Source organism: Pecten maximus, chromosome 1, assembly GCF_902652985.1.
Source record: "Pecten maximus chromosome 1, xPecMax1.1, whole genome shotgun sequence".
NCBI lineage: Eukaryota > Metazoa > Mollusca > Bivalvia > Pectinida > Pectinidae > Pecten > Pecten maximus.
Genome location: NC_047015.1, coordinates 3,138,082 through 3,151,542, shown reverse-complemented (window position 1 = coordinate 3,151,542; position 13,461 = coordinate 3,138,082). Strand labels below are relative to the sequence as shown.

General features: G+C 38.1%; 2 protein-coding genes across 8 annotated transcripts in view; one reads left to right on the top strand and one right to left on the bottom strand.

Moving 5' to 3' along the window:
* Window positions 1–13,461, top strand: part of LOC117322465 (U3 small nucleolar RNA-associated protein 6 homolog) — a 170,165-nt gene that overhangs the window by 39,343 nt on the left and 117,361 nt on the right. The gene's annotated exons all lie outside the window — the stretch shown is intronic.
* Window positions 10,631–13,461, bottom strand: part of LOC117322472 — a 30,945-nt gene continuing 28,114 nt past the window's right edge. For all 7 annotated transcript variants that reach the window (XM_033877461.1, XM_033877417.1, XM_033877452.1 and 4 more), the window contains exon 2: window positions 10,631–13,269. In XM_033877461.1, the coding sequence (XP_033733352.1) occupies window positions 12,389–13,198 (810 nt within the window). In that variant the 5' untranslated portion in view covers window positions 13,199–13,269 and the 3' untranslated portion in view covers window positions 10,631–12,388. The remainder of the gene's footprint in view (window positions 13,270–13,461) is intronic.

The window sequence follows — 13,461 nt, the reverse complement described above, 5'->3', positions numbered from 1 at the left end:
TTACACTTGTGTGGTGTTCAGCCATATAACACTGTCACGAACATGTTAGACTTGTGTGGTGTTCAGTCATATAACACTGCTACCAACATGTTAGACTTGTGTGGTGTTCAGCCATATAACACTGTCACGAACATGTTAGAATTGTGTGGTGTTCAGCCATATAACACTGCTACCAACATGTTAGACTTGTGTGGTGTTCAGCCATATAACACTGTCACCAACATGTTACACTTGTGTGGTGTTCAGCCGTATAACACTGTCACGAACATGTTACACTTGTGTGGTGTTCAGCCATATAACACTGTCACGAACATGTTAGAATTGTGTGGTGTTCAGCCATATAACACTGCTACCAACATGTTAGACTTGTGTGGTGTTCAGCCATATAACACTGTCACCAACATGTTAGACTTGTGTGGTGTTCAGCTGTATAACACTGTCACCAACATGTTAGAATTGTGTGGTGTTCAGCTGTATAACACTGTCACCAACATGTTAGACTTGTGTGATGTTCAGCCATATAACACTGTCACGAACATGTTAGAATTGTGTGGTGTTCAGCCATATAACACTGTGACCAACATGTTAGACTTGTGTGGTGTTCAGTCATATAACACTGTCACGAACATGTTAGAATTGTGTGGTGTTCAGCCATATAACACTGTGACCAACATGTTAGACTTGTGTGGTGTTCAGTCATATAACACTGTCACGAACATGTTAGAATTGTGTGGTGTTCAGCCATATAACACTGTCACCAACATGTTAGACTGCCACCAACATGTTAGACTTGTGTGGTGTTCAGCCATATAACACTGTCACCAACATGGTAGACTTGTGTGGTGTTCAGCTATATAACACTGCCACCAACATGTTAGACTTGTGTGGTGTTCAGTCATATAACACTGTCACCAACATGTTAGACTTGTGTGGTGTTCAGCCATATAACACTGCCACCAATATGTTAGACTTGTGTGGTGTTCAGTCATATAACACTGTCACGAACATGTTAGACTTGTGTGGTGTTCAGTCATATAACACTGTCACCAACATGTTAGACTTGTGTGGTGTTCAGCCATATAACACTGTGACCAACATGTTAGACTTGTGTGGTGTTCAGCCATATAACACTGCCACCAACATGTTAGACTTGTGTGGTGTTCAGCCATATAACACTGTCACCAACATGTTAGACTTGTGTGGTGTTCAGTCATATAACACTGCCACCAATATGTTAGAATTGTGTGGTGTTCAGCCATATAACACTGCCACCAACATGTTAGACTTGTGTGGTGTTCAGCCATATAACACTGCCACCAACATGTTAGACTTGTGTGGTGTTCAGCCGTATAACACTGTCACCAACATGTTAGAATTGTGTGGTGTTCAGCCGTATAACACTGTCACCAACATGTTAGAGTTGTGTGGTGTTCAGCCGTATAACACTGTCACCAACATGTTACACTTGTGTGGTGTTCAGCCGTATAACACTGCCACCAATATGTTAGAATTGTGTGGTGTTCAGTCATATAACACTGCCACCAACATGTTAGAATTGTGTGGTGTTCAGCCATATAACACTGCCACCAACATGTTAGACTTGTGTGGTGTTCAGCCATATAACACTGTGACCAACATGTTAGACTTGTGTGGTGTTCAGCCGTATAACACTGTCACCAACATGTTACACTTGTGTGGTGTTCAGCCGTATAACACTGCCACCAATATGTTAGAATTGTGTGGTGTTCAGTCATATAACACTACCACCAACATGTTAGACTTGTGTGATGTTCAGCCATATAACACTGTGACCAACATGTTAGAATTGTGTGGTGTTCAGCCATATAACACTGCCACCAACATGTTAGACTTGTGTGGTGTTCAGCCATATAACACTGTGACCAACATGTTAGACTTGTGTGGTGTTCAGCCATATAACACTGTCACCAACAGGTTAGAATTGTGTCATCGATCTATTCATTTGTTCGTCTTTCAACATTTGCTACAAATCCTTGGGAGAAGGGGAAAAGATTTGGCATAAATGGTGAAATGTATAGTTGTATGAAATGTTTGTATGTTTGCTGGGTTTATCGCCCTGTAAACAGTCAGGGTCATTTTGAGGCAGGGTCTCCTTGTAGTAGTTGGTGACTACTTCACTGAACAAAATATGGGAGGCCTGTCACATGCCACCGAGAGCAATGAGGGTAAATCAAAAGCATCTTGCCCAAAGACACAACTACGAGAGCACAGACCAGCCCGTTTTTCAGCTTCCTGATAAACACAAACCGACACGGGTAGGGAGCATATGAACTTCGCATGTTTCTATAGTCTATGTATGGCCTGTTATATTATATGGCCTGTTCTATTATATGGCCTGTTATATTATATGGCCTGTTATATTATATGGCCTGTTATATTATATGGCCTGTTATATTATATGGCCTGTTATATTATATGGCCTGTTCTATCATAACGTCTTAGTATTGGTTTAGTTTTGATCTGTAGAATCTCAGTACCTGTTTTATGTAGTACTACTCTACAGCAGTCTGAGTAGAATGGCACACCCTTGTCTGTGAAATGACAGTTGCTGCTATCAGCTTTGACGGAATCTGTTGGAGTGGGGAAGATCTGCCTCTGTTTGTGTCTGGGATATGACTAATATGTGATGGATATTATATTGTTTTAGACGACGTCTTTAGTGGTGGTTGTTTGGTATTAAGATTTGAGCAGGAGTGTGACATCCACCTGCCAGTTTTGACAATGAGATGGGATCACTGATACCTCTGGTCGCTTATCTTCTAATACGCCAATGTTCATCTGCCCCAACCAGACTCCAACAAATCTGTGCTAGCTACTAAGTAGGCATTACTATAACGACCGAAGGATCACGGCTGTGCCCTACCATTACCTGTCTTAATCTGCATTCATACAAGATGTGATATGATGTAAAACATGTGATTATCTGTACAATCTACTACCTCTATTGAAATCTTTATGTTCATTTTATTCAAATGAGAATGAATAAACAGCAAATTATTGACCAAATTCAAATACTGAGGAGAATAACTTGTGGCTGGTACAGAGTTTAGGAACAGGGGATGCATCGCCAGACCTCTGGTTACCCTTCCCTTGTCACATTGTAATGGTTGAAGTATCTAGGCTCCCAAACTTCATGGCAATTCCAAACAAATATGTTTAATGAGTTCACTTGCCATGAAGAAACCAGAAAACATTTTTAAAAGACAAAGAAAATTGTGATATAAAATTAGATACATCAAATGTTTTAACCTTGAGTGTGGTATATATACTGTGATATAAAATTACATCAAACGTTTTAACCTTGAGTGTGGGATATATAGGACCAATATCATTAACACTCCAGTGGGATTTTTACTATATTCTACTATATTTTACAAATATATACTTTTGAAACCTGAAATATTTATAAGATTTGGTCCAGTAAGAGTTAATGTAACTACCAGGTATACATAGGACACTACAGGGAGACTTAAGTTGGTAATCTATATCCTTACAATTATTGTAAGAAAATCTCCCAAAAGGAGAAAGATAATTCAATTGGGTATCTGAGAACTTGTTTTGATCTGTTACACCATTAAGATTCATTGTTTTTTATGAGATCTATTGTAAGCTAGTGTGACACTGTAGAGAGTAGAAGTTTGTAGTAAAGTACAAGTACACGACTGATTTAATGGCAAGTTTACTGGGAATTAAGTAGTCATTTATATTGTTGAATTTTTTTTTTTTTTTGAATAAAGACTTTTTTATCTGATGCTTGAATGAAATGGGGCACAAATTAGGAATTACTTTGTCCCTATGAATGTAAAATACATATAAAACTGCAATGAATTCATTCCTCAGCATTGTCACAGCAACTTCTCCAGACTTCTAATCATTTTCATTTAAAATAATTATGGCGTCATTGAGACACAACAGACAGCTAGTCGAGGGATGTATCAGGAACCAGGTAACTATCACACATAACGATAACTCTACCAGCTGTTGACACATTCTCTCTTTTGTGATTTCTTAAAATTTCTTTTCTGCACTGTAGAGAACATTTTATTCGTGAAGTATTTGTTCATTTATATCACTGTCTTGAAAGACAAATCTCAAGGCTAGGCTGGTCAAGTGGTTAGATCCTGGGTCAGGCTGTGTTGGTCAAATGTCCGGTGAAGTACCACTGCCATCTATGAAAGCTGTTAAAAAATTAAACTGGCAGTGAACCAGAAAATGAGGAAATCGTAGGTGGTTTTTGGGGAGATTGGTTGAATGGTGAGTGGGGACCATTAGACTTGGTATTGAGAGACCAGTGATAGATCGGTACTCCAGACAGGTGACAAATCTGCCCCCTCTCGTGACAAATGGCTGATGATGGCTCACTACAGAGCAGACGTTAGCACTTCAACGTCCAGTAGTGGACAGAAGGTTCCCTAAATAGCTCATTGTCATTCCTAGCTGGACGGTCACAAATTAGGGGCGGTCACCCTGAGACAAAGATCTGAGCTTTTGTAAATACTAGGTGTTTATTGATACCAAGGCCAGAGTTTATCATTGTACAGGACACCGAGATAACCAATTAGTGTAAGAAATATTCACACAATGTACCTAATGGTTATCTCCCCTTTTGAGAAATTTGCAGATTGACATAGAAATCAACAACAAAATACACGATTACAGTAGCCCTTATTTAAATTGCGTGTAAATGTGTATGCAAATAAACGAAAATGTCTATAAATTTCAAAACAGGAAATATGTTTTCTCTGTCTGCCTAGTTGTGTATAATTGATTAAGATGGATAACATTTGATTAAGTGCTATACGCACAATTTAAATACCAAACTACCTTTAAAACACTGCCACACTATTGCAGGCCTTATGATGGAAGATTTCTGTTTAAAAATGTCAGATTGCTCCAATCCTGCTCCATCTTTATAATGGATGTCGGGGCTGAATATCAAATGAAATCATCACCATGGATGTAAAAAACCAAGCTGATGATTATAAAGTGTACAGACAGGGTATGTGCAGGCAGTGATGAACAGGTTTATCTTAATACCCTGACAGAGGAGATTTAGAAGCTTTCATCTTTTGTGTGTATGAGATTGAGTTAGTTTGTAGAGGGATCAGGCCATGTTTACAAGTGTGACCTCTGGTTATCTGCTGGCTATTTGATAATTCACAATTTCTCGGTTTAATATCACAAGTATTGATTTGAGTTATCATGAATAGGTTGCTATCAGCTATCTAGATTCTTCACATATCTGTGATATAGTCATCTAATGATCAATGTTAGATCTAGTCAGTCACCCCATAGTTTAACATCTAACTTAAAATCTGTCATCTATTGTCATTTGATTTGGTAAAAGTGGTTTGTGTGTAGACTATATTAAAACTTATGGTAGTAAAAAATCTTTTATGTTAAATAAAATCTAAACACGGAATGTAATCCTGTACGAAATACTTTATTATACATCTGCAACATGTATAAATGAACAATTTAGGCCCAATATCTGATCCACCATCAAATCCGTCTGTCCAGCCTTTCTATCGATCTGTATTATATAAACCAATGCTTGATCAGTTGATTCTCCCTTGCTTTGTATTTGTGGCCAACTAATTATGAGTCTGATCAGGATCAAGATCCCTCTAATATCTCTTGTTCAAATTTCATATGTACATGTAGATTTCCCTTTGTACCGTGTTGTGCCCTTTTGATTTTGGAACTGATCATTAAAACAAAATGGCTGACAGGTGGCCATCTTAAATTAAAAAGTTGGAGCATGTTATTGCTACTTCTTGGGAAGTACTGGAACAATATTTCTGAAATTTGATGTGTAAATTCCCCTTGGTTGCTAGTGCCCATTCAGTTTTTAGTCTGATTGAAAATCTCCTATTTAAGTACCTTTTTATGTGAAGGGAAGGATGTATGTGTAAATATTGATGCTGGATCACATATGTTATGAAATGTAAATAGAGAGGGGATGTGTGACACAGGGAGGGACAGTAACTCCCACAGCTGTAACTATACATACTTAATTTTACATTCAGAAGTTAATCTTATTATACAGCACAGGTAGAAAATGATAAATCTTATTATACAGCACAGGTAGAAAATGATATCAGGATTATATGATCAAAGAAATGTACAATGTTACTTAACCTGATATTGCACCGAGTTCGGGTGAAACAGCTGGTTAGGAATGTCATTAAAATCAACCTTTCTGTGTCTACTCAGGGATGAGTCTTATGTTCCAGGCCTAAATCCTACTCGAGGATAAGTCTTATGTTCCAGGCCTAGCTAGAGTTTGTTAATCCTACTGAGGGATTAGTCTTATGTTCCAGGCCTAGCTAGAGTTTGTTAATCCTACTGAGGGATGAGTCTTATGTTCCAGGCCTAGCTAGAGTTTGTTAATCCTACTGAGGGATGAGTCTTATGTTCCAGGCCTAGCTAGAGTTTGTTAATCCTACTGAGGGATGAGTCTTATGTTCCAGGCCTAGCTAGAGTTTGTTAATCCTACTCAGGGATAAGTCTTATGTTCCAGGCCTAGCTAGAGTTTGTTAATCGTACTGAGGGATGAGTCTTATGTTCCAGGCCTAGCTAGAGTTTGTTAATCCTACTCAGGGATGAGTCTTATGTTCCAGGCCTAGCTAGAGTTTGTTAATCCTACTCAGGGATGAGTCTTATGTTCCAGGCCTAGCTAGAGTTTGTTAATCCTACTCAGGGATGAGTCTTATATTCCAGGCCTAGCTAGAGTTTGTTAATCCTACACAGGGGTCAGTCTTATGTTCCAGGCCTGGCTAGACTTTGTTAATCCTACTGAGGGATGAGTCTTATGTTCGAGGCCTAGCTAGAGTTTGTTAATCCTACTCAGGGATGAGTCTTATGTTCCAGGCCTAGCTAGAGTTTGTTAATCCTACTGAGGGATGAGTCGTATGTTCCAGGCCTAGCTAGAGTTTGTTAATCCTACACAGGGGTCAGTCTTATGTTCCAGGCCTGGCTAGAGTTTGTTAATCCTACTGAGGGGTGAGTCTTATGTTCCAGGCCTAGTTAGAGTTTGTTAATCCTACTGAGGGATGAGTCTTATGTTCCAGGCCTAGCTAGAGTTTGTTAATCCTACTGAGGGATGAGTCTTATGTTCGAGGCCTAGCTAGAGTTTGTTAATCCTACTCAGGGATGAGTCTTATGTTCCAGGCCTAGCTAGAGTTTGTTAATCCTACTGAGGGATGAGTCTTATGTTCCAGGCCTAGCTAGAGTTTGTTAATCCTACACAGGGGTCAGTCTTATGTTCCAGGCCTAGCTAGAGTTTGTTAATCCTACTGAGGGATGAGTCTAATGTTCCAGGCCTAGCTAGACTTTGTTAATCCTACTGAGGGATGAGTCGTATGTTCCAGGCCTAGCTAGAGTTTGTTAATCCTACACAGGGGTCAGTCTTATGTTCCAGGCCTAGCTAGAGTTTGTTAATCCTACTGAGGGATGAGTCTTATGTTCCAGGCCTAGCTAGAGTTTGTTAATCCTACTGAGGGATGAGTCTTATGTTCCAGGCCTAGCTAGAGTTTGTTAATCCTACACAGGGGTCAGTCTTATGTTCCAGGCCTAGCTAGAGTTTGTTAATCCTACTGAGGGGTGAGTCTTATGTTCCAGGCCTAGCTAGACTTTGTTAATCCTACTCAGGGATGAGTCTTATGTTCCAGGCCTAGCTAGAGTTTGTTAATCCTACTGAGGGATGAGTCTTATGTTCCAGGCCTAGCTAGAGTTTGTTAATCCTACACAGGGGTCAGTCTTATGTTCCAGGCCTAGCTAGAGTTTGTTAATCCTACTGAGGGATGAGTCTAATGTTCCAGGCCTAGCTAGACTTTGTTAATCCTACTGAGGGATGAGTCGTATGTTCCAGGCCTAGCTAGAGTTTGTTAATCCTACACAGGGGTCAGTCTTATGTTCCAGGCCTAGCTAGAGTTTGTTAATCCTACTGAGGGGTGAGTCTTATGTTCCAGGCCTAGCTAGACTTTGTTAATCCTACTCAGGGATGAGTCTTATGTTCCAGGCCTAGCTAGAGTTTGTTAATCCTACTGAGGGGTGAGTCTTATGTTCCAGGCCTAGCTAGACTTTGTTAATCCTACTCAGGGATGAGTCTAATGTTCTAGGCCTAGCTAGAGTTTGTTAATCCTACTGAGGGGTCAGTCTTATGTTCCAGGCCTAGCTAGAGTTTGTTAATCCTACCTTATTTTCATCTTTAGCTAACCTGGCCCTAAGGCATCCTTCTGACCATCCATTCCTTGTCAACTTTTTCATGAAGATGATTTCTTTTTGATAACCAAGAATTGACCTTGACTCATATTCATATATATATATATATGGGTCAAATCTGTTAAAACATCCAAACATCTTCTTCTTAATAAACAAAAAATGTTTTTCTTAATAAGCAAAAGGCCTAGAAGCATGGCACTGTCCTGAAAGGTTCCTTGAATGAAGCCAGACAAAGTTTGCGAAAGGAAGTGACCTTGACCTCCATTCTAGGTCACAGGGGTCAAATAAGCTTTACTTCATATTGGGCATGTAGCATGCTGGGGTCAAGGGCTTCCAAGTTTGTTGAAATGAATAAACTTAGCCTTATACATTCAAGGACACAGTGGTTAATGGTCCAACCATATCACTGTTTAATAATCAGTTTAATGGCACGCTTTTATTCCTATTTAATTAATGGCCACTGTGTTTGTCCTTTGCTTTATCATACGATATGAGCCTGAACAAGTTTTTGGTTCCATTCAATAATTTTTTTGAACTTTCATACTGTTTGTTGTGTATAATTGTCATATATGACATATTTTAATTGATTTAAATCTATTAAAACTAAGTGACCTGTTTCACTACAAACGAGTTGTGAGGTTACCAGTTTACCCCTGCTGGTCATTGTCTGTCCTGATGCTATCTTTGACTCCCAACACCACAATGCTTCAGGTAACATAGCTTTTTCATGTGCGACAATTTCTCTTTGATCCACAAAACTAGATTGCATGTTGTTACAAGATGGTGGTCACTATGATGCAAGTGTTGGTCAACAATATTCATGATAACATCAAGTTTCTTATGATCTAGATTGGTCTGATTGTTAGGATTGAATGCCTGGAGCTAACAGTTATATATAGGTGAATTGTAAAGGTTTTCTAGTCCGGATTAGATAACATCTACTAATTGTGCTCCAGAATTTCTACAGAAACAGGTGGCTATACTGGCTAATGGAATTATTGTAGAAATCAATAGCAACCCTCTGTGTTTACAATGTTAGATCACATTAGGTTATGGCTAATGAAATTATATACCATGTAAGTATGTATAACGAAATCAAACCAACACCTACAATGATAGGTACAACATGCATCACAAAGCTCTGTTGGAGAGATTCTTCACTGATAAACAGTCATGAAATTTATTTTATCTACTTTTTTGCTTTAAAAAAAAAAGTTTTTATGAGTTTTATTAATGTTTTTTATTTGAATGTACACCGGTGGTATCCTTCACTAGCTGTCTGAGGTGTTACGCTCTGTTTCTTTTGAAAATCATAAAAATCTCCATTAAAGATTTTACTTTGAAATTTTGCAGAAAGTTGAGTGATGAATAGTGAGATTGGTAGACATGATTTCATCGGACATTAACGACTTGTGGTGTGATCCATACATGGTTATGGTATTATACCAATTTTGTGACTTTATTTGGAGATGATTTTATGGGCTGGTATCAGCAGGGTGTTGTTTATCCAACAGGTAACTACATTGATTGACTGGGGTACTTTCCATAATCCGGTGATTAACCTTCACCATCACTCATTGTGAGGAAATATGGCTGGAAATGTGACCCTGTGTTGTCCAGACTGCTCTATGTGTCCAGGGGTTGTATCTAGTGGGCCAGAAGTTATGGTTTATATACTTACAATCCCCAGCTACAAGCTGCTACAATTGAAATGGATATTTTATCCTCGCATATCAGGTTGTAAATCATGATTATTTCTAAATCTTATTGTCAAAAAAAAGAAATCAGTTTTCCTGTTTTATTGAAGGGGACCAGTTTACTGACATTGAATAGGAGTCATGCTAAACCATTACAGGGGTGTATCATTGCCATAACTCCGCAATGTAAGACATAAACCAGGGGTCAATCTGGGTCTGTGAGAGTCTTTGATCTAGCAGGCCGAGAGGATTGTATACCATGTGAGATCACATACAAACATGTATTGGGTGATAAGTATGTATAAAACACATTTTATATTTTCAAAACTCAATTGAAGTTATGAGCCTTAACTTTATGTAAATTTAGCATCTAGTATTTAGGCGTTCAAGTTTGTACATAAATGTATTTCAGTTCAATACTTTTTGAAACAGGAATTGAGGTTCATGTTTCAAAAGTTCGGGTAAATTTTTAACAAAGAGTACTCCCAATTTTTTTAGTTGAGCTGTTGTAAAATGAAATGGTAACACAATGAACAAGTGGTTACATTTTAGGTCATTCTCAACTTACCAACTGCATCAGCTGTCCTTGTTCATTTAGAACCAAACTTCTTAAAAAGATTTATAAAGTAATATACAATATACTTGTAAAAAAGAAAACGGACAAAACAGATTTTTTTAAAGTATTTATTTTCTTTAGGCTTCATTTTGAAGCTGGATCATACAACAGATTTTATATAAATAATAAAAAACACTGAACTTATGTTCTACAGCAAAAATATGAATACATGTAGTAATGTTTTGTGAGTATCGCGTTTAAAGCTGTCAGTTTACCAGATATCTCAGGAATGTTTACAGGATCCAGGGGACCACCATTTACAGAAAAATACTGTTGTGTAAGAAAAAAATCTACATTATATCTAATTTCTTTATAAACTGATTGAATGAATTCATTTGTTGTCAATAAATTTTGACACTGACGTAAATTGAAATCTCTTCATTTATAAGTAAAATTTTGCTATAATGTTAAACCAATTAATACAAAAATAAACTTATGATAAAATTGACTGAAAATCTAAAACTTTTTAAATTAAAAAAAAAAGGGGATGCTATTCTGTTAAACTGTTATGATCCTTTTCTCCATTAAAAGGTGTGCTAGCTAGCAATACCCTTGAAGGTGACAAGATGGGACATTAAAACACCATCATATTTTATTATTTAATTTCTCCTCTAAACAGCAAATTCATGCTTTGTAGCCTATGCTGAACGTGCCTTTCAGATCAAATTGCGTAATATTCACATTGAAATGGAATGTCACAGATAAAAGCCTTTTTGTAATGTTTAGGTAGCTGAACCATTGATGGTGACAGTCATACTGCTCATCGTCCACCAGTTAATATTGACAATTTGCCATATGTTACCCTCCTTCACCACACAGAATTTTGAATACTTCCTTTTTCTTTGATCTGGGGTAGGTCCACTGTCACCACTAGGGGTGAAATGATGGATATATATGAAAAGAGATATATATGAAAATATTCTATTGAAAATAAGAATGATAGCCTGCTTGTGTACCAAATATGAGCTGTCAGAAAAATACAAGGTTCAGTTTTATAGAAATAAAACTTGTAATAAATATCACCAGACTAAAGTGTCAGCACAAAATGGAGGACTGTAAGGTCATGTTGTAAATCTAAAATGTTGTGTAGATTGTACGTCTACAAATTATATTGGTACACAGAGCATAATTGACAGCAACACAAATCCTTTGTGGAAATTAAGTTGGAAAGTAGAAGTGTGCATGTCGTATAGAGATACCCTATAAACCATGTTACAAGCTGGTGTACTCAGGATTTCAGAATTTGTAGAAAGTATTGTTTTAAAATTGTAGATACTGACAAACACATTACACTCACTGTGTATAGACATATTTTACTAAAACAAGGGGACGTCTATAATATGGGAGATTCTGGATTCAACCTGATATAGGACAAAAAGGAAAGAATCTTTTTCCTACAATTAAAATAATTTTGTGATGACATTTTGTGAACTATGACATAGCACAATATTTGAATTTGTCAAGATTCAGCACTTGTAAATGTTTCAATGGTTACTAACGAAGGATCACACTAACACACATTTACATATTACAGACCCTGTCCAATCTGACCCCTACAAGTCCTCACCACAATTTTGTGTCAGGGTAGGGCCATTTTAGACAGGATCGACTGCTAGGATAATCGGTGATTGTATCACCAAGTCTTACATTGTTGACAGTCATGATCTCAGACCATCACTTTGAACACACTTTATAATAAATCCATCACGAAACAGAAATCACTGGTGATGGTCATGTTAAACATCACAACCCTTTGAAAAATTCCTCTCAGACATTATTTGCACACATCCGTTGTATCTCACTGTTAATACTATACAACGGAGTAGGCCATGGCTGCACCCCGTTCCTCAATGTTTGGGTGGTGCACTGTTGCCATGGTTACCGTTAGTTGTCCCATTTGTGGAGATATCACCGATAACGGTTGTGATTTTACATCCTTTAGAATCTCATTCACATCAACACATTCCTGCCTTGACTTTTGATTGGCAAGACATTCCTGTCTAGTCCTTTGATTGGCCGGAGACCTACTTTTCCGTCTTGACCGTCGACTAGATATTCGTACATTATCACAGTTTGGAGGAATATTAACAGTCTGTGGTTGAGATAAGCTATCTAATGGTTTGAACAAGGGTAGTTCCTGTGCATTACTATTTTGGGCACTGTGTAAATATTGTCCCGATCTCGAACTTCTGAAGCCTGAGTCCTCGGAGTCTGTCGAAGCCTGAGAATGAGGGCGCTGCCTCTCAAACCTATACTGGATCTCACTGAGTTCTGACATACCACTGTCATGGAATGTGTTGTACATGTGTCTTGTGTCCTCAGCTGGTGTGTCAGGACTTACGTCGAAAGCTTTATTATGGTGCGGTAGAATACTCTGTCCATCCTGGGACTTCGATGTCCTGTAGATCCATTTTGGGGGTAGGGGAGGACGGGGCACTTTATAAGCCTCTTTCCCGGAACGAAATTTCTTGTGGGGGTCAAATTTTTTGGTCATGATCTCTTTACGTAGTCTGTATTTGTTCCAGCACAAAATGAATACGATGAAGAGGGTGACAGTGATTATACACGGTATAACTATTCCAAGAAAAAAGAGGTAGTTGAGTGTCATTATGTCTGTCATGCTGGTGTTTCATAGTGCCGCCTGCTGTAAGCCACCATGGTGTTAGGGTTGGTCCAGTTCCATACATCAGTCTGAAAGTAGAGAAAACACATTTAATGAGCAGGTCAAGCCTGAAATCACCGGCTATATACAATGTCCAGTCTGGCATGTTATATTGCCACATTACAGCATTTGTTTTGACACATTTTAATTTTTAAACATGTTTAAATTCACACAGGTAAACGTATGTTGAATTGTTATTCATAGACATCTTAATTAATGAA